Genomic DNA, 21,773 nt, shown 5'->3' on the forward strand with positions numbered 1-21,773 from the left:
GCTACGAGACCTTCATACAGCTCTGCCAGTGGACTGCATTTTTGCCCCATGGCACTCTTTGCATGTCCCATAAAATGCCAACTTGAAGTCTTTAAATAGACCCAGCACACTTACAAAGGTCAAACTCTTCCAAAAGCAAACAGTACTAACAAATGACTGAAGAAATTGAGACCATAAAGAACCTCCACGCCTCTCTATTTTAATACTAAGGCCTGTGCTCTCTTCCCACACAGCGATGTCTCTCCTCCTTCACTTGCAGCTCTGTCCTCTCCCCCCCCCAGTTCACTGCAGCAACCTTCAAATGATTATTTCACTGTACAACACGTCAGTACGAGGTGAGTGATTAATGCAAACTCTAGGAATACTCATACTGAGTTATCATGACAGCCACAATTATTTCAGTTTTGTTAAAGCGCTCTGACAATACTGTCTACTTGTTAATTTAAAGATAGATGGCACGCCTTAATCAAGCTGAAGGGGTGCCAGAGAGAACCAAGAACCACATTGCATAAACTCCATTCCCAAGCTAGCTTTCAGTGCAACCCCCATCCCTGTTGTGCCTCCATGCTCAAGGAAAAGAACAGCTAGAACTACTCACTGGCCTTAGTTATGGAGGGTGCATACAGGGAGAATGCTGAAAGAGTGATCCATGAGAGGGGGAAAGCGGGGACATCTTATTTAGAGACTATTTCACAGTGGTTAGTATTAAAGTTATGCCAGAGGTCACCACATATGTGTTCTTGAAACAGTATAGAGCCGAGGTGCCATGTGGATGCAAGAAAGACCCCAAGTGGGCCAACTTGAAAACATGCCATCTTAACAGTCCCAGTCAATTTAGAAAGGTCACAGCCTTCCAGATATGAACAGTACTGACGCAAATGACTGAAGAAACTGGGGGCCACATCAGAGCCCCCCCCCCCAGTATGTGCCACCCCTTACAACGTATATTTCAACTAGCCTGCAATCTCTCTCTCTCTCGCTTGCTTGCTGCCACTTCATGCATACCTAATGGGCACTGTCGTCCTGTCTCCCTGGGTTACACACATTTCACAGCGTTGAGTGAAGATCAGGTACAGAGCCAGAGAGGCTGGGATGGTAACAAGCCTTATTGGCAGGTTCTGACGCCAGCTGGAGACAGACAGCACGCTGAGCGAGGAAGAAGAAGGATGACAGAGAGAAGTCTGACAGGATGGGCACACAAAGCTCTAGAAGATAGTGGTCTCATACTTCGTACTTAGGCTCCTTTTAGAATCCTGCTTGGGGTCCACAATCCAGGAAACGCTGGCATGTGAGTGAGGGTCCTGCTCCACCTCAGGGGGCTCCGCCTACAAAAAACAAAATGAAAACAAAAGCAGAGAAAAGAAGATAAAGAAATTAATACTCAGCACACCACCTAAAGAAAATCTATAGCATGATACGTTACTGTGAGATGCCAGTCATCTAAAACCTGGACCTTTGCAGTGAAATTCCACCTATAATCATGAACGTCCATGGTTTTCAAACATGCCCAGTAAATACTTTACAGGATACAGACGTTTACAGATGAGATGGCTTGGATAAGCTGGAGTGAGCTTCGACGGTAACTCCAGTAACTGGAACCCAAGGCAGTACCAGGCGGACTTCTATGGTCTATGGCCCAGAAATATCAAAGAAAACAAACAAACCGTGTGTTCAAGTAACTGCGGCCACTTTCATCACTGTACACAGAAAACAAACACCTCTTACAATAAATTCTCACTCCTACAAATCCTTGCAAATATATCATTTTTAAATGACTTGGTCACAAAAAAGTCCAACCTTATCTTCATACTATAGTGGTAGTCCACACCAAATCTGCTTTTAAATAAATCCCAGTTCAACGCAGCGCGTTCTCTTGCCTTGGGCGATGAGTTTTGAGCAACTTTAGGTGCTTATAATTTCAAAGCTCTTCTGCCACAAAATGTCTCAAGTTGATCAAAACTCGCTGAAGAAGCCGAAGGGCCGGTGAGAAACAGTGCTGCGTTGAATTATGGTTTACATACAAGCAGATTTGGTACTTGGACTTCAGCTGATACAAAATACGGCAGCTAAGCTTATATTCGGGAAGCGAAAGTACGATTATGTTTCTCCTTTGTTAAGAAAGCTTCACTGGCTTCCGGTCCGCTTCAGGATTCAATTTAAATGTGCATGTATTATCTTTAAGCTTCTCTATGGAACATTTGATCCTTTAGTTCCCTTATACTGGAACCCCTTCAGATCTTGCCATTTGAGGAATACACAGAGATATAAACTATCTTTCCCTTCTTTTAAGGGTATTAAATCTGTAGGAAAGCTTAGTCAACCTTTTGCCTTCAAGCTGGTAGAGATGTGGAATGGACTTCCTGACTCCATTAGACTGATAGGCCAGCTTCAACAATTTCGTAAAGCCCTGAAAACTCTGCTGTTTACACAAAATTTAAATGGCTTAACTATACTGTAGTATCAAAGAATTGACAATAATCCAACTTTTTTTTCTTTCATGCTCTCTTTCTTATGTACTCTAGTCTTAATTACATGAGAACCGAGTCGAGCTCCATTGAGAGATGACCCAGTATATAAATTGAAGACTAGATTAGATTTCAGCATGAAGATAAGTTTGGACTCTTTTGTGATCAAGGTATTTAGAAATGATACAGTATATTTGCAAGGATTTGTTGAAGTGACGTCATTCTAGAGGAGGGTTTTTCCCACATACAATGCTGAAGGTGACAGGAGAAGAGATGGCTCATGGGAGAAATGATAGAGATCTATAAAATACTGAACGGAGTGGAACAAGTAGAAGTGAATACTCTTTCCAAAAATACTAGGAGTAGGGGGCATATGATGAACCTACTAAGTAGTAGATTTAAAACAAACCAGAGGAAATATTTCTTCACACAGCGGATAATTAAAACTCTGGAATTTGTTGCCTGAGAATGTAGTGAAAGTGGTTAGCTTAGCAGGGTATAAAAATCAAATATAGTTAACACCTGTGGATGGAAAGATTCAATAATTGGCATGAAACTCTCTGTGGCTTTGTAAATCAGATCATTATGCCAAGGCACCATACAGGTCATGATTTTACTATACCAAGTTATGCTCTGTATTCTCCAATGTGCTCTTTAAACAGGAAAGAGCCCCCAGCAGGACCAGTATTCATAGTCCCAGCAGCAGAAAAGAGAAAGCAGCAAACAGGAGTAAAAACCAAAGGAAATGAATCTCAAAAATGGCAATCAGAAGCCAGGATATATGTGCATGCAGAAGAAAACCAAAAGCATTTAAAAGTACAAACAGGGTTTCCTACAACTGCTTTTAAATGCAAAGGATGGAACATAAGTTACTGAGGTGAAAATATGGCACAAAAGGCAGGAAGGGAAGCAGACAGGTGTGTGGAATAGCACCATAAGCTGAACTGTATCAGAAAAGACAAGCAAGAAAGCAAGCGTAAAGACCTTGGTTCCTTGACTAAGAGATTGCAGCGGCAGGTAGGAAGGTCGATGGGTGATGCAGGTATGACAATAACAGCGACTATCAAGTGGGAGCTACAGTAGACAAACACAGGAAAAAAAATGGAGAAATTACAGACAAGAAACCACCAACAGGTCCAAACTACAGCCATCTCACCGATGGATCCAGGGTTATAAGATACACTGAGCATCTTAAGACGTTTCACTTCAATTTTTGGACAACTTGTTTTGTGTTAATTTCTCTGACATAAGATGGCTTTTAGCAAACTTAGTAGGGGATGCACAAAGCTGTGGCAACCTGTCAAAAAAAGCGATTTTCTTTTGCTCCGTACAATAGCATACAAATCACATGCATGCTAATTGTGCAGAGCAGCCCAATAAAAGAGGGAACTGTGCCTGGCGGCTGCTCAGAACATCAAAGCGGTAGGCATAGCTCCTCCCCCTGGGTTTTTTTTCTCACTGCTCGCTCCTTCTCCTTCTGCTCTCCCCTGCTGGCTCAGCTGATTGGGGCTCTGGAGCCATGATCAGCTGGCAGGACTCGCCAGAGCTGCCAATCAGCTGAGCCGGCATTCCATTTTGAGCGTTACTCTGAATGCTCATATTAATACTACTGAGCTCCTTGTAATGCATTTGCATAGGGTTCTTGCTGGCTGCCACTAGGGTCGGTAGCAGCCACGGAGGACCCTTCTGAGCATCAGAGGCTGAGCTTCCTTGCAAGTAAGACTGGTTATAACCAGTCTTACATGCACAGAAAGCTTTTGAGCATCTGGGCTTTAGAAGGTATGCTAAACAGGGAGTAAAAATGTATGCTAAAATTAGCCCACCTTCATCCATTTTAATGAAATGATCAGTTATTACGGATGATACAGGTTATCATGTAAGGAGAAAATGGTGCTGTATAAAACCAAGGGTCCTAAAGTCTGCTGTTATTTTTAATGCTGGCAATTTAACTCTGCACTGCAGTCAGAGGTGCAATAAAATTAACTCTTGTTCCTGGGACTTGTTTTAGTTTATTGCACCATGCCAGTGTGATCTTGGATCTGCATATAATTCCTGAATGTTTGTGAATTTAAAAAAGCAACTTGTTCTAACTCATTTTTATTACGTTGGCCCCTTCACTTAAGGGATGTAGGTTTAAAAAATATCATGAACATACATTGTCCTATCAGGCCGCCCTCTGGGATAAAGACTTTATTTTTTCTATCTATGTCTTATCCAGTCTTTAGAAAACAATTGAAGACTTACTTATTCTCTAGATTCTTGGCTAATTCCCTCAGATTCTTATTGTGACCCAGATTAATTTTTTGTAAACTGCATAGATCTTCACGGCTATGTGGTCTATAAGTTGATTTTTATGTTATGTTATAGAAGAGCTACTGGCAGCCCAAAGCTGGAGAGTCTAGTTTTATTATACACTTTAGCTTTATTGTGCTAAGAAACTGTGGAATGATCCAAACACCAACAACAAACCACAATCAAGCAAAGAGATGCAGAATTTGTAATATAGAGCACTTGATGCCCACATAACCAATCCACATCTTATATCCACCTCAACCTTATCCTTGGAATGCAACAGCTAAACTGGCTTTCAGGAAAGTCACAATGAATATACATGAGAGAGATTTCCATGAACAGCCTAATTTGAATGGAAACCTGCCACGTGATTCATTGTGTCTATTCTGAAAACCTGACTGGCTGGTTGTGTCCCAAGGGCTGGGTCAAGAACTCCTGCTTCACACTTGAAATAAAGTACTTGAATGTCCCAATGTTCAATATAGTCTCCATGAGCTGTTTCCACATGGATCACAGAGTGACAACCTTCATCTCATGATGCGCAATCAGTGACAAGGAAAGGGTCACTGCTATAGGTCTTGCCTGCCTATTGTCCCTCACAGTCCAAAGCAAACCAGCTATCTTGCCATGTATAACTCCAAATGCAAAGAACTAAACTTTGATATATAGACACTGGGGATATCTCAGAACGCTACTATGAAAGATATCAGCGTAGCAGCACTCCTCACTGAGTTCACCCTGTGTATATCAAACCTAATATTTTTTTCTTTTTATATTTTATAGTTCAACTCGTAACTTGTCATTAAAATTTTCTTTAAACATATTAATTTTATAAATATTTCTTCATCTTCTTTGCTTATAAAAACTTCATCTTATTATTAAAGCATTCCATTTTCAAAAATTCACTAATGGATAATGCACTTATCTTATATATATATCAACTGTGTGGCCACACTATACCCCACCACTGAGATATCCCCAGTGTCTATATATCAAAGCTTAGTTCTTTGCATTTGGAGTTTTATACATGGCAAGATAGCTGGTTTGCTTTGGACTGTTATTTAATACTTGCCACAAAGCCATTGATTTCTACTTATTGTCCCTCACAGCATACATACTGCAGATTTCCGGACGCTGGCTCGAGGCTTTGGTACTGGTTTGGAAAATTTTGTTTCTGCTGGTTCTGCTGGTCTTGATTTCTGGGCCTGGAGGGCCAGCTGATACGCCACTTCGAATGCTTGCCCTAGTGTTAGAATAATCTCGTAGGTCAAGCTCTTTAAAAGAAAATCAGATTAAAAATGCAGACATCAGTAATAAATCCAAGATGTTACCCTCTATTAAATATTTCAATGTTGTTACAGCACGCAGGGTCAATGAATAATTTACTAAAGGAAACTTGGGATCCTGAGCAAATCACAATCCTTCACTGGCTCAGGGGTTCATAGTCAGTGGCGCGCGAGACACCAGCGTGCCAACAATTCGGCGCAAGAAAGAAGCGCAATGCAGGAAAACTTATTTTTAAAGAGCTCCGACGGGGGTGTTTGGGGGAAACTCCCCCACTTTACTGCATAATGATCGCACTACTGTTGGGGGGGGGGTTTGGGGGGTTGGAACCCTCCATTATAGAGAAAACGGAACTTTTTCTGATTTTGGGGGGGAAACGGAACTTTTTCTGATTTTTGGGGGGAAAAGTTCTGTTTTCTCTATAATGTAGGGGGTTGCACCCCCCACCCCCCCTCCAACAGCAGCATGAACACTATGCAGTAAAGTGTGGGGGTGTTCCTCCTCACCCCCCCACCCCGTTGAAGCTCTTTAAAAATAAGTTTTCCCGCGGCACGCTTTTTTCTTGCGCCAAATTGTCAGCGTTGGATTGTTGGCACGCTGGTGTCTGGCGCGCAATTATCCCTTCACCGTCTCAGGTACAAACATAGACTGTGAGCCCCTCCAGAGACAGAAAAATATCTGTTCTAAATGTACACATCTTCAAACTTTCAGGCAACATATTAGAAAATACTAAAAAAAAAAAAAAAAAGGGTGGTTTTATAAGGGGACACTTACATTTTATCTTCTCAGAGAATTGACTAAACTACCAGCATTTGAGCACATTCATAGTGCCTCAAACAGGGCAGTTATTTTTAAATTTACCCCTTAAGTCTCAAATCTGTACTTCTGGAATCTGAAAACAAATGTTAATTCTTTTTATATTTCTCTCTCCTGTTGTGACATTAATAGAATAAAACCACTCTCTCCTAACATGAGCTCCCTTAACTTCTTTTTATAGGAAAACATTTCACTGTAAGAGTTTAGTTTAAAAATATTCTGAAGCAGAAATAACCAAACTTGAAAACCCATCCAAATCACTACTGCTTCATTTTAATGTCCACCCCCCACACCACCCAGTTTTGCTATATTACCTCTGTAAGACACCATACTAAGCATACAGTGTATGAAACTACCTAATTCTCATTCCCTCTGTGTGCTACCAAGCTTATTACAGATGGTTCTAGCACTTAGTAGATCTGGGATTTCAGGACAAAGAATCTGCAGTTACACACAGCTCCAGAACCAGAGAATGCGAGACATAAGGATCCACAATTTGATAACACCAAGCTTCAGGATAAACAATTCTATTGGCTCTCATAATCAAATTACCCAATATAGTGATGTCTGAAAGAATCTTTGTTAGGGGTAACTTTAAAAATAAAAAAAACAGATATAGCAAAATATATATAGATAACAGAGGGTGGTGGACACATGGAACACCCTTCCGGAGGCCGTGATAGGAAATAGCACAGTAAAGGGTTTCAAGGAAGACCTGGATAGGTTCCTGGAGGACAAAGGGATTGAGGGGTACAGATAAGAGCAGTGGAAGGTTTAGAGATAAGTGTAGAGGTAGGTATAAAATTAGTCAGGGACCGCTGCTCAGGCAATATGCCTGATGGGCCGCCGCGCGAGCGGACCGCTGGGCGGGATGGACCTCTGGTCTGCCCCGGCGGAGGCGACTACTTATGTTCTTATGATAACCATCCATAAAAATTAAAAACATATTTAACAGTAAATAATTATGAAAACTACACATCAAATAAAGTCATAAAATAAGCATATAACTACATAAAAATATTAGCTACATAGAAATATTATTTGGATACAAAAACTTAGGGGTCCTTTTACTAAGGGGCGCTAAATGCTAATGCATCCATTATAGTCTATTTAGCGCGTATTAAAATGGCTAGCGCCCCTTAGTAAAAGGACCCCTTTATGTGTGTGATCACCCATGAGATAAAGCAGCAGAGTGGATAGTTTTGCAAAACATATGACATCTATGTTCTATTGATAATTCTATTCATCGTGAATGTCAGGTTTTCAGGATACCCACGATGAATATGCATGAAATAAATGTGTGCACATTACCTCCATTCTATGCAAATGTAGTTCATGCACATTCTTTGTGGGTATCCTGAAAACCTGACTGATTAAGTGTGTTCCAAGGACTGGGATGAGAATCACTGGTTTAAAGAATAAGGAGTAATCCTTTATAATTATCTACCATAAAATCATAAAAATACTTCCATATCGAAAGCAATACTCTTCATTAAAAAAGCATATTGCATATCAAATGAAAAAAAGAAAAGAGTGACACATGAACAATATGTAACCACAACCAATGGGGTCATTGAAGGAATGTGAAATGAAAAAAAAAAAATTAAATATGATGCCTGGAATACTCTGCTTCTTACTGATCTTCCCTAGTTTCCTGTAGTTTTGTAAATTGCTTCTCAACAAAGCAGGTATAAGAAGTGCCAAGCAAACATTTTTTTAAAAAACAAAATGCATTGCTATAAATACTATGTAAATCCCCAATTTTATTCAGAAAAACGTTGGTTTGGTTTTCATCTATTCATAATAGAGGATTTACACAGTAATAGCAATGCTGGCATTTTGCTTTAAAAAATTATAATACCAATATCATTGCATTACTAGTTTTTGCTTTTTTATTTCACATTCCTTCAATGGTGACCCCATTGGTTGTAGTTACACGTTATTCAGATTCCACACATTTTTTTTTCTCATTTGATACACAATATATTTATTTTTAAGAAAAGGTTTCTAGCTCATCTTATGGGAGAATTTGTTATATTGTATTATTTATATATATTATACTATATTATTTATTTATATATGTATTTTTATATACCACTTATATCCTAAGTGGTTTATACTGAATCAGTCCCTGTTCTTTAGATAACACATTCACTATTGACATAAGGCCTCTTTTACAAAGCTGATTACCGCAAGCCAGTGCAGTAAATGATCTGAAACCTACAGCTTTGTAAGAGGCCCATAATTACTATTTATAGGTCATATAACATGGGAGTCATATCCTTTGCAAAAATATCCACTCCACTTCTTTAAGTTAAAAAATATTTTTATGTAGCTAATATTTTTATATTAATATGACTTTTGTTTATATGCTCATTTCATAACTGCTTTACATTTGTCATTAATTATTTACTATATATTGTCTTTTTTACAATTACTTAAGTATATTTGTTGATATATCAGTATTTTAATTTTATAGGTACTCCAACAAACTTGGCCAACTTTTGATCCTCAGCTTCGGTGTTGATAATTTGTGGCTCCTTTGTTTTATATCCACATGGGTCCAGGTGACAGTTTTCAAGCACTCAGAAAATGATGCTTGGTGTCCATCCCACAAACCCTTTCTCTAGTCTCATGCCACATTCTGCAATCTGCCATCTATTATTGTCAATAACAATGATATAAACCATCACAGATCCCTCTTGCTGTTCTCGCCCCTCCACAGACACGCACCACATCCACAGTGCTAAAAACATGGCAGTAGTGGTGGCTGGTCTGCAGGTCCTTAGTGATATAGGCAAAGGTGCACAGATCCTCTGGGTCCTGAGCTGCACAAGAGATGTTCCGAATTTCATGCTCGGCGATAACGTTCTGTCCAAAAAGGAGGAGAGAGAAAGAAGAGTGAACAGAGGGGCATGTGGGCCTCATCTCTCTCTTACCAGAAGAGTTGCGGCACATGCCCATGAATTAGACATTTTAATACTCTTGGCAAGCAAGACAGAACATGGATCTTTTTATACTTATTGTTTTCTTTAAATCTGAGAAGTGATTTTTTTTCAGACAGTATATTAATTTCAATACTTAATGGCTATTTCTAGGCAGCTCGGGTTCTGGTTTGCTTTTAATGATTGCTTACTTAGACTTCATTCCTCTTGTGCAACTGAGCACTAGTGCTCTCCAATGGATTCAGCCTGTACAATTTACAGGTCAACACCCTGCTTCCTCATTCTACTCAGGACACAATGACAAAATCATTGCCAAAATAGGGCAATTAACAATCACCTGTTATGCAAAGACAAGACATGGCAATGATTTAGCATTCAAGCAATTTTATATACTGTTGCTAGCCAGCGGTGGGGTTAACCTCAGGAGAAAAACATTATAAAAAATGTAGAGGAAAAGCCTCAATATCTTATTTTAGAGACTGCAATTAATACTGATTTCATGCTGCTCCATTCTTATCATGGGCAGTAAAAAAAACTCCATGCAGTAATGAAACTTTCAAATGGAGGCTCAAACCCACCACTGTGCACTGGGTTTAACAGCTCAAACTTGTCAAAAAACAAAGACAAAAAATTACAAAAATACTCAGCTTAAGATTATTAGCTGTTGCCCCTTTCTAGCGCTGACTTCATGGAAGTAGTAAATCCCAATTGTAAACCTTCCGTGGCAACACGACTCGGGCAACCCTTCTTCCAAGGCTTGGTTCCAGCAAGGAAGGATTGCCTGAGTCACGTTGCCATGGAAGGTTTACAATTGGGATTTACTACTTCCATTAGGGTAGTGGCGGAAAGAGCACCAGCTAATAATACCCTTAAGTTGAGTATTTTTATAATTTTTTTGTCTTTTGTTTACTGACAAGTTTGAGCCGTTAAACCCTGTGCACAGTGGTGGGTTTGAGCCCCCATTTGAAAGCTTCATTACTGCGTGGAATTTTTTTTTTTACTGCCCATGATAATAGCGGAGTGGCTTGAAATCAGTATTGATTGCAGTCTCTAAAATAAGACATTGAGGTTTTTTCTCCATGTTTTGGGGAATTTCTCTTCCCCCCAAGGTTAACCCCACCGCTGGCTAGCAACAATATCTTAATTATACATTCTGGTGGAATTTGTTATGTCATATTTTTAAGATGGAAAGAGCAATAGCGTTGCAAAAAGGGAACTATAATAACTTTGCAAAGATTTGGGGGCCATTGGAAAAGTATTGTGATGAATAGGCATCAATTCTTTTCTTTTCCTTTTCAGATTTATTTAAGCACACTCAAGGGGGAGGGAGGATTTGGGGTGAAATTTAAAAAGCTATGTTTATAATGTATTGTATAATATATTTTGTTGAGAAATTGATGAAGGTTGATGATGGGGTTTTTATACTATTAGATTTTATGTGTTAGATAATACAGTGCTATATTGAAATTAATTTATGATATATTTTTGTGCACTTGTTATTTGATTTAAAAATGAATAAAGATATTATAAAGAAAAAAAAAAGAAAAAAAATCCAAGATGGCTGCTGCCAGGATTTCCCACTGAAAAAACAGCTATACCTCCAGCAGAGGACCACAAAAGCCAGCAATTTTAGGATTTTGGGGGTGGGGGAACAAGGCTATAACAAGTTATCGCCACAAAAATAGCAAATTCAGACACCCCCTCCTCCCCTCTGAACTGCCCTGTGGATTCTCAGGGTAGCTGGAATTAGGAGAGGACCAGGAAATCTGCCTCTTATGACACTTCAGCTGCCAGTTGGGCCACAGCCAGACTGAGCCTCAACCCCCGGGACCAAAATCCAAAGAGGGGGGAAGAAAATACAACTGACACCGTGTGCACCCTGAAGAAATGCAATTGATGCCCGTATAGTTTGTGCTAGCACCCCTGATCAAGTCAAGGAGTGAGCAAATAGAAGGGGAACCCCCCCCCCAGCACTACTGTTCAAGCAGTCTGGCTGAGCTTGACCCCCCTAGGAATCCACCTGTCAGCTGCAGACCGAAGTCTGCTCCTCTCACGCAGGCTAGGCAGTCACTGGAGCTGAAAAGGAACAGAAATCCCACAAAAACATAATTTAAAAACAAAAAAGAAGACCGAGCAGATCAAAGTTGCTCCTGCAGGCTCGCTTACAGAAGACATAACTGACTAGGGGCAGCAGAGAGAAGGGAGGAGGAGGAAGTGCTGAAAACAGTGAACAGAATCTCCTGCAACGGACTGGACTCATGGGAACAAGACCCTTGGTTCAGCATACCATCTCTATTGCACTGGAAAATATTAATAAATGTTAAAGTGGCATGGGACAAGTGCAGACAATCCTTAGTTTCACAAAGCAAACAGATAGCAGAAACATGACCTAATGAGCCATGTTTAAAGTGTTACACCTGAATGAACTGTCAGAATGAATGGCAAAGTGGGCAAAATGACATTATGCAACTGTTTTCAGATGACTGCAAGACTTGAAATCCTTATATCTAAATGATGTCTTTGATGGAGCATGAGGCAGGAAACAGACCCAAGCTGTTCTATGGCAAATATTCAAAGACTGGAGGCATCCATAAGTGGATCTATTTGTGTCCCCCCACAATCACAAGCTTCCAGCCTTTTGATCCAGAATTTACACTCCCAATCGTCTGGAGTCTGATCTTTTCTCCTTGACTGACAAGACAATTTTCTTTATGCTTATCCTCCAAGTCCTCTACTAGGGAAAACTCTACTCAAACTTCGCCAAGATTAAGCCACCTTGATCGCTATGACAGCCATGATTCCCTCTCCTCCTACAGTAAAGTATATGGGAACTCATCACACTTTTAATCTTTCTAACGTTGCTGACACAGAACAAAGGATCTCTACTCTATCCCAATCTACGTTTGTTAACACTCACATCATTTTATCTTTCTCCCAAGAGGTAGATGCTTTTCCACTGTTGGCATCAGCCATCAGTGAAGCTTCTAGAAAACCTACTCTTGCTTATTACTTACATCAGACCAAGCCTCACAGAACTTCTACTGTACTTGTCCTTCGATCCTAATAGACTTGGAGCCCCTGTCAAAAAGAGAACTATCTCTACATGGCTAGCTTTTTAGGAAAGCAATATAAACATGGTTATTTCAGAAATATATTTGATTAAGTAGGATGGATATTATGATTATATTTAAGATGTATTTAACAGTTTGTAAATTTTTTTGATATTGTATTATCTTTTATTGTAACCCGCTTGGAATTTAGTGGTTAAGCGGGATATAAATATGGAAATTAAATTAAATTAAAACTTGTTTGCCATTTAAGCTCTACAGAGTTGTTTGGTGTTCTACATGTTATATAAGTGGACACAACACAGATATAGTATCAAAACTTCTCTGTCTTACCTTGTTGGAAGCATCTATGAATTTCACTCCTTTGTAAGTGATGGATAATATTATAATTGGAATTTTCTTCATTTGCTCAGTGGATTTCTTTAAACAAAATAAAAAGCAATCATACATAATACCACTGCCATCATTCTGTACAGTTTATCATCATCTCCCCAGGACAATTGAGATCTAACATATTATGTATTCCCCAAGGATCATTGTAGGCAATGTCACATCTTAACCAAGAAATATTAAGTTCTTCTTCAGACAAGTCTTGTTTCACACAAAGGAGAAATTAGGGCTTACCTGTTCATTTTTTCCCCGAGTTCCTTCCAGACACTTGGGTTTGCCGCCTTCTGCCAGCAGATGGAGACTGAAAACCACTGAACCAGTGACATCTTTTAAGTATCCTGTGCAGTCATTCATCAGCCAGTAGTTTGATAACAAATCAGAAAAGGTCACCAATTCCCCACAGTCCCAGAAACGATAAAAAAACCCAAACTATTTTATAATCAGAACATCCAAAAGTGGTCAATGCTACAAGGAGGTGTTCAATAATTTATCTACCTCAGTAGGAAAGAAGAGAGTTTTCAAAAATATGGAAACTGAAATATACCGATTGGTGAGTGATTAGGATACCTAAAGGATGATGTTCAGTGGTTTATTTTTTCTCCAACTGCTGGAAAGACAAGACCAGCTCAAGTGTCTGGACTAACTGGGTGGGATAAGGAAGTGATTTATTACTAGACATACCTCCATTTCTCTTTTTAGTCTTAGATCCTGCATTCTTTCTCCATTATTGGAATAAAAGATTGGTTGCATTTAATGTGGAATAGGTTTATTTATTGATTATTTTTATTTGATAATGTGTTATATATCATGACATTTTATGTAACAGTTGTTGTTTTATATTGTAACTTGCCTTTGGTGTTGGAATAAAAGTATGGAATAAAAACTTGAATCTATGGAAAATTCTCTTAGATCCAATAATCTCAGATTTTTAAATTTTCCTCTTACATATCTTTTGTAACCCGAGAATTTGCTTAGGAAGTATTTCTCTGAACCCTTGAAACTTCCAAATTTGAAAGCTATTGTTTTATCAATTTTTTTTTTTTTACTTTCCTACTAATATATTACAGTTGGCTACAACAGAAGGGGAGGCTGACATTTTAAGTGCCCCTGATAGTCTTAGTCTAATTGCTTTTTTGGAAGATTCACAGGATAATACTTCTAAGAGAGCAACATCATTAGCAATTTGTCGGATATAGGAGTTCTGTTATGAAAGCATATCCTCAGTATAAAGATTCTTCTTTTTGTGGACAAAGGATTCAACTCTTCTCAGACGTATCAGGTGCCACACAGCAGAGACAGAAAGTTTTTTTTACCAGTTTGGATGGGTGAGCATATAAATTACCATACTTAAACCAGTACCAGCCACTTATATTTTTTACCTGGCCTTTAAACCTCACTCTTACCTCTGTTCTCCCTATCTGTATTACACATGCCTGAATCCAGTTAAAATGTTGTATTCCACTGTCTAGAGCTGAAGAGCTCTGTCTGCCTGTTTATCTTTCTCTGATTCATACAAACTCAATACTTGATCCCATAGAGTTGGCATCACTGGGTGCTCACCCTCATCTTTGCACAGGCATCCTGTGTTGATTCAGTGCCTCGGAGGTCTTTAATCAGCATGGAGCCTAAATACTGCAAAGGGACAGAAGGAGATCAGATCCTAAATACTTGCCCAATAACATAAGTCCTTATTTTCTAAACTATGTAGCAAGCAAAGATGAGACTAGCAATGACAATGGAATTATGCATAAATTCAACTTGGGAGCGTGAGAAATCAGGCAGTCATCAGCAGAAATAAAAGTGATCAAGTGAGATGAACACTTTTGTAAACATGGCAATCTTTATTGATTATTGAATGTACTGAATAAACTCTCAGGTTTTTTGGCCAATGATTGGAGCAAGGAGCAGCTACACTGAAGTTTCAGTCTGTGATAGGACTGCGCGTAGGCCTTTTCCTGAGTAGCTAGAATTATAATATAAGAGAATATATTTTGGATTTATACTCTCTGGAAGTGGTACTTGTTATCATTTCCTAAGTTTTTTTGTTATGTTATAAATCTGCATACATTGGAAGCAACATATACAAATTTCATCATGCATATTCAGTTGAACATACTGGCTTTGGAGCCACCTGGACACATTTGGAAAAGCATCCACTTACCATATATACTCAAATATAAGATGAGATTTTTGGGGACAAAAAAAAAAAAAAAAAAAGGGCCAAAAATGGGGGGGTCTTGTCTTATATTTGTGTCAGTGCCCAACCGCCCACCTCCTGGGCTTGTTGCAGGACTCTGCCGGCCTGCCATATGACCTGGTGGGCCGGGACAAGAGGGAAACCACCTGTCTCCTGTCGTGGTGTAATCTGACAATTTTTTGTACCTCCCTCCTATCTCCCCTTGTGTACCATTTTGAATCCCTGGTGGTCCAGCAGTGTATTGGGCAGGAACAGTTCCATTGGGAGAAGACTTGCACCTGCAAGTAATTTGTTCTAAAATGTCCTAGTTTGGTGTACATAGAAATGCTGAACAAAATCAGGATCTATCTGTCAAAATTAACTCCAAAGAAAACAGACCTGAGCTGTGTATTCTATTTCCTCTTGGGTCCTCTTTTACTAAAGTTGCGGTAGAGGCTTCTACTGTGGCCTGGCGTGGTAAATACTCTGAAGCTCACAGGAATTCTATGAGTGTCTGAGTATTTAGTGCTCCGAGCCGCGGTAGAAACCTCTACTGCGGCTTAATAAAGGGTGGAAGGTTGGTAACTTAAGTGTAGGGGGAGGGTCAGTAACTTAAGTGTAAAACAGATTTAAGCTACGAAGATATGTGCTAGGAATTACAGAGAGTCTCATATGAAAAAAAACAATGGTTTCACCTCTAATGAAGATTTAGAGGAGTGAAAATGTAATTCCTCATAAGGGCTCATTCTTAATTTAGTTAGCATATAGCAAGCTATTTGCATCAGAGCCTCTCTGCAGATTTTATAATTTTATAGACCATTAACCAAAGGAAGACAATAAAGAACTTCATTAATGTTGCTTGGTTTTCCTTCTGCTTTTTTTTTTTCCAAGTTTGCTGCATGCTGTGTCGTCTCTGTGCAAAGCCCAGCTTCCACAGATCTGGACCTCTTTAGCTAGGACCACTTACATTTGCTTCATAACCACATGACTCGAAGATGAGTTTCTCAGGTTGGTGCTGCCAGTTCTGGACAGGGGCATAAGGTGCAGCAAGACTTGGAGGTCTCAGAGTCAGTTTTGGCTCTCTGTAATCCTCCTGCAAAACAGAAAGGGAAACTCAGAAGGATCATTTCACTATATCTGTCCTATTTCTCTATTTTAAATTAGATTGTAAACTCTACTGAGCAGGGGATCGTCTCTTACATGTTTAATGTACAGCACTGCATACATCTGGCAGCATTATAGAAATAAGTTGTATTATCTCAACATAACCAATACTTATATGTCAACAATTATATACAAATATAATCACACACAGTGTATATAAAGCACAGTTACTTAGCATAATAATTGTTATCCAGGGACAGGAGGCATACATTCTCACATGTGGGCGACATCATCCATGGAGTCCGGTACAGACAGTGGTAAAAGTGTATTGCCACTAAGGTTTTAGAAAATTTGTGACTGCCCGCACAACGCATACGCCCGACGGTATATCAAAGAAAAACGAAACTTGGATCCAAAAGTTCTCCCTCTCAACCCCGAATCATGTGCAGCATTTTTCACCACTGCCGACTAGCCCCATGCCCATTTCTCCTTCTATCACCCCTCTCCAGCACAATACCACCTCTCTCCCTCCATCACTATGTCCAACATTGCTCCCCCTTGAATCCCCTTCAATCTGTCCCTCTGGTCCCTCTCCACCATCATACACATCATTTCTCCCTCTCATCCTTCTATTTTCCATTCATCTCTTCCTCCTCTCTCTCTGCCCAATTTTCCTTTCCCCATGTGCATCATCTCTCATTCACACACTCATGCCCAACAATTCTCCCTTTCTATTCCCTTATTCCTATGTCCCAAGTTACTGTTCCCTTCCTCCCTCCCTTCTGTGTCCCATGTTCATACCACCTCCCTTCTTTCTGTGTCAAGTTTGTACTCCCCTCTATGCCTTTGTCCCAAAATTAAATTGTATGCCGGGGGATCCCTGCCTACCTGCCCATGCTGAAGCCGCTGACCGGGATCCCTCCCTCCCTGCCTGCACCCCCCCACACACACCTGAAGCTGACCCAGTTACTTGTTGAAGCCGCACTCGCTCCCTCCACTTCCAGTGAACTCCGTGCAGGGACGGCGCAAGCAGCGATTCACATGCTGCACATGGCTGGCTCACAAGCCTTCCCTCTGACATCAACTCTGATGTTGGAGAGGTGGTTTATGGGTCAACTACTTATGTGCAGCATGCGAGTCGCTTCCCTGCATAAAGTTCGCTGGGGGCGGAAGGAGCAAATGTGGCTCCAACAAGTAACTGGGTCGGCTTCGGGGTTGGCAGGCAGGGATCCCCGGCAGCAGTGGCTTCTACTGACCGGCAGGGAATATCCTCTGTGGCGACCAGGCCGCGTACCCCTAAGGGTACTGTACCGCTTGTTGAGAAACACTGCTCTAACAGATCTGGAACATTTTTATTTGCAGACGCTTATAATACACAATAATAAGAAGTTTGAAATATTGGATTTTTCTCATCCTGGGGAAAGACTGCAGAACACAAGACTACCAATTTGTACTTCTCTATCCCCTCTTTTATAAAGTAAATTGTAGTTCGATTTTAACCTTGGATTCTTGTATTGTTTTGACTATTTCTTCATTTATAAAACTGTCATATTTTAGATTGTAAGCCACCCAGAAGGGTAACTAATGGAGCGGGATAGCAAGATTTTAATAAACTTGAATTTTATTGAATACTGTAAGTTATACATGTCCCTGCCATATTTAGATGCCCCAGCTTAAGCCAGCTCTATGGCTGTTAAGTGCAGATACCTAAATGGTAGGTGTATCAGTACCAGGCTACAAAAGTATTCCATAAGGGAATCTAGATTCCATTACAGAATAGGCTCCTCCCTTCATTGCAAACACCTGAGGCTTATCCCCCACTACCCTAACCCAACCACTACAACAACAGTTCCTGAAAAGGGGCTATAAACATCATTTATTTCTGAAGCTTGGCGTGTGTGTGCCCTGAGTTTGCTTAAATAAGTTATCACTGTGGTGCAATGCCTGACATTCCCTGTCCCTGCTCCTAAGGGCTATGAATATTGCATTTGCAGCATTTGCAGCCCTGGCCTATCTGCTGCTGCCAGGGTGCAAATTCTTGCTTAGAGTTCTGATGCCTGACCTTAATCACAGCTGTCAAGAAGAAAGCACATTATTATGCTTATTGCTCAAGACCAGAAAGAAAAAATTTACAAGATCCAGGAACGTCCCATCCCTACCTTACCACCACCCCATCATATCTAAATTCAGATTCAATTAGCTTTACGAATAATCAAAACTCCAGGGTCTCTGCTCAATTTATTTCATGCTTTGGTGCTTATGACAATATAGCTCCATAATCTGTACGTGGATTCATTTAGTGTCACTGAAGAGCAACAATCCCCCAATAACACATTAACCTCTGATATTCAGCCTGAGGAGTTCGATGGCTTTACAACTACTGACTGCCACAAGTTGAATCTAACCCAGATAATCAGGGCCATATCTGGGCATCAGAACCCACAAGGCACAGTAGCCACTTTCCGCCTAGACAGTGCATTCAAATGTTATTTTTCACAGAAAAGATTACAATGCCTTGACAGGGAGCCCCAGATGGCCTCAAGAACTGAGTACTGACTAGTTAGCTAGTTGTTTTGTGGTGAATAATGAATATTCTGCTACACAGAAGACATGTCCTGCCTTTATTAATCACAATCTACTGTAAAATAGTTCTGACCTGCATTTTATATCTGTCTCCCCTCTGATGCAACGCCAATTCGTGACCACTGTCATGCCGCCTCCTCCCGACATCTTCTGACGGTAACAGCATCTCTGTGGACCGGCCTGTGCAGGAGTCGTTCTGGCTGATGGAAGACGAAGTTTGGGACAGCAAATCCTGGCACTGCAGTCAGAGGAAGAGGAAGCATGCCAATAAATGCCTCAAACCACCAGTAGTAAGCACCTTGTCAGACAACTGCCTTCTCTTAATCCAGCCACACAGCTTTATGCATTACATACATGGGTTGTGAGGATGCATTCGCAAAGGCATGTTTAAGTTGGGGGAAGAAAAACAAGCAATTATCAAATGTGTCTGTTTTATTTTCCAGTGAAATTTCACTCACACTAAAAGCAGGTGCTTCTTTGTACTTAAGGAAATGTTTTCAAAAGATAAGCACCCATACTTTCCTTTTGTAAACATGTAAAAGGTCTATAGTTACAAAGTACCATGGACTTCTGTACATAGTTGGCAAGTTTGAGATTTTTCTTAGGTTGCAAGACAGAGCTGCAATACCTGGAGATACACATTCCAATTCCAACTCCAGAAGTCATAATTTGCACACTCTCATTATCACTGTAGAAGACTGTGAATTCTGAGTGCATTATATAAAGCAGTGGTTCCCAACCCTGTCCTGGAGGACCACCAGGCCAATCGGGTTTTCAGGCTAGCCCTAATGAATATGCATGGAGCAGATTTGCATACCCATCACTTCCATTATATGCAAATCTATCTCATGCATATTCATTAGGGCTAGCCTGAAAACCCGTTTGGCCTGGTGGTCCTCCAGGACAGGGTTGGGAACCACTGATATAAAGAATTGTCTGAACTACATTCCAGATTTTCATCTTCATAGGTACAGAGCAGTACTGTACATCTCTGTAATTCTAAACTCTCCTCCCGGTGGTTGGCACCTGGCCATCCCTCACTTGTTTGTTAAGTCTATCAGAGAGCTACCAGAGGCACATGCTTTCAGATCCTGAAGTCCTGCCACGGACAGAGTCTGACATCTCTTGGCATCTTATCATAGCACAAAATCATGGAGAACATAACTTCTAAAATAAAATTCTTTTTTTTATATTGGGGAATATTTCAACTTTCCCAACATCCGAGAGTTAGTCACATTGAAATGCCTCTTTAATGCCACATAGTTAAGATTTTCAGAGGCTAGGTTAGGTTATCTTTATTTAATGCACCTCTCTTCGCTGACTCACAGACCAAAGCAGTTTACATCCTCATCAGTGATGTCACAATGGCTTTATTGTCCTACACTTGGCTGACTAAGAAGGAAAGAATTGTCATACTGGGACAGACTGAAGGTCTATCAAGCCCAGCATCCTGCTTCCAACAGTGGCCAACCCAACCTAGCAGAAACCCAAAGAGTAGCAACATTCCAGAGTTGAGATTGTGATGTCATAATGCTTCATTCCACCAATGCCTAAGATCCAACCACATCAGTGATGTCACAATGGCTTTATTGTCCTACACTTGGCTGACTAAGAAGGAAAGAATTGTCATACTGGGACAGACTGAAGGTCCATCAAGCCCAGCATTATGTTTCCAACAGTGGCCAACCCAGATCCCAAATAGTTAAACAGATTTTATGCTACTTATCCTAGGAATAAGCAGTGGATTTCCCTAAGCCATCTAAATAGCCTATGGACTTCTCTTTTCTTTACTTGTTTTATTTTATTTTTCTTTCCAGCTTATGATTTATCTTTAATCTTATCTATTGTTTTGCCTTTTGTCTTTGTTTTGTTCTATTTCTATCATTTAAATTTCTCCAGAATTCTACTGTTCAACGGCTCCCCCTTCTGCTTCTATTCCTTTCTCTCCTCTCTTCTACCTTCCAAAGTATTTAGATCAATGCTGTCTTGTTAAAATGTTTATTTTATTTTTATTTTTCCTCTAACTCTACTTTTCACTTCTCTATTACCCTCCAGGTACTTTAGTTAGATTGTGAGCCTTTGGGACAGTAAGGGAATTTTTCAAGTACCTTTCTTATTTCTAATCTTAATGTATATTTTCTGTAAACCGCTTAGAACCTAACGGATGTAGCGGTATATAAGAAATAAATTACATTACATTACTTGTTTGCATTTGCCCCACCCCCCCACCCTTTTTTATTGTAAACCACTGAGATTTTAACCTTGGTTTTAAGAATACGGCAACCCGCTACTATTTTTAGAAAGAGTAAACAAGCGATTCACATCTACCCCAGCTCTCATGCATCCTTCTTAAACCCCCCCAGACTTTTTAATTTTTATTTTATTGGGAACCATCTAGTTATTTTGTTATAAGTGGTATATTAAATAAAAGCCCTCTTCTTTGAAACTGCTTTCAACTCTTAACTCCCATTGTATCATTCCTTCAACCAGAAACTCCTGAACACTGAGATGAAAAAACAAACTGTTCAAATTAGATTGTAAGCTCTTCTGAGAAGGGGTCATCTATTGAATATTAAATTTTTTAGCGTTGCGTAAACCTTTCAGCGCTATAGAAATGATAAATAGTAGTATATTAAATAAAACTGAACAG

General features: G+C 40.0%; 1 protein-coding gene across 1 annotated transcript in view; it reads right to left on the bottom strand.

The window, feature by feature from the left end:
• Window positions 1–21,773, bottom strand: part of ANKS1A (ankyrin repeat and sterile alpha motif domain containing 1A) — a 198,023-nt gene that overhangs the window by 5,402 nt on the left and 170,848 nt on the right. Inside the window, 7 exon segments of the mRNA XM_033917877.1 lie at window positions 1,235–1,325; window positions 5,876–6,031; window positions 9,591–9,728; window positions 13,204–13,290; window positions 14,821–14,892; window positions 16,404–16,529; window positions 19,197–19,361. Coding sequence (XP_033773768.1) covers window positions 1,235–1,325; window positions 5,876–6,031; window positions 9,591–9,728; window positions 13,204–13,290; window positions 14,821–14,892; window positions 16,404–16,529; window positions 19,197–19,361 — 835 coding nt within the window.

The sequence above is a fragment of the Geotrypetes seraphini genome, chromosome 13 (assembly GCF_902459505.1).
Source record: "Geotrypetes seraphini chromosome 13, aGeoSer1.1, whole genome shotgun sequence".
Classification (NCBI taxonomy): Eukaryota; Metazoa; Chordata; class Amphibia; order Gymnophiona; family Dermophiidae; genus Geotrypetes; species Geotrypetes seraphini.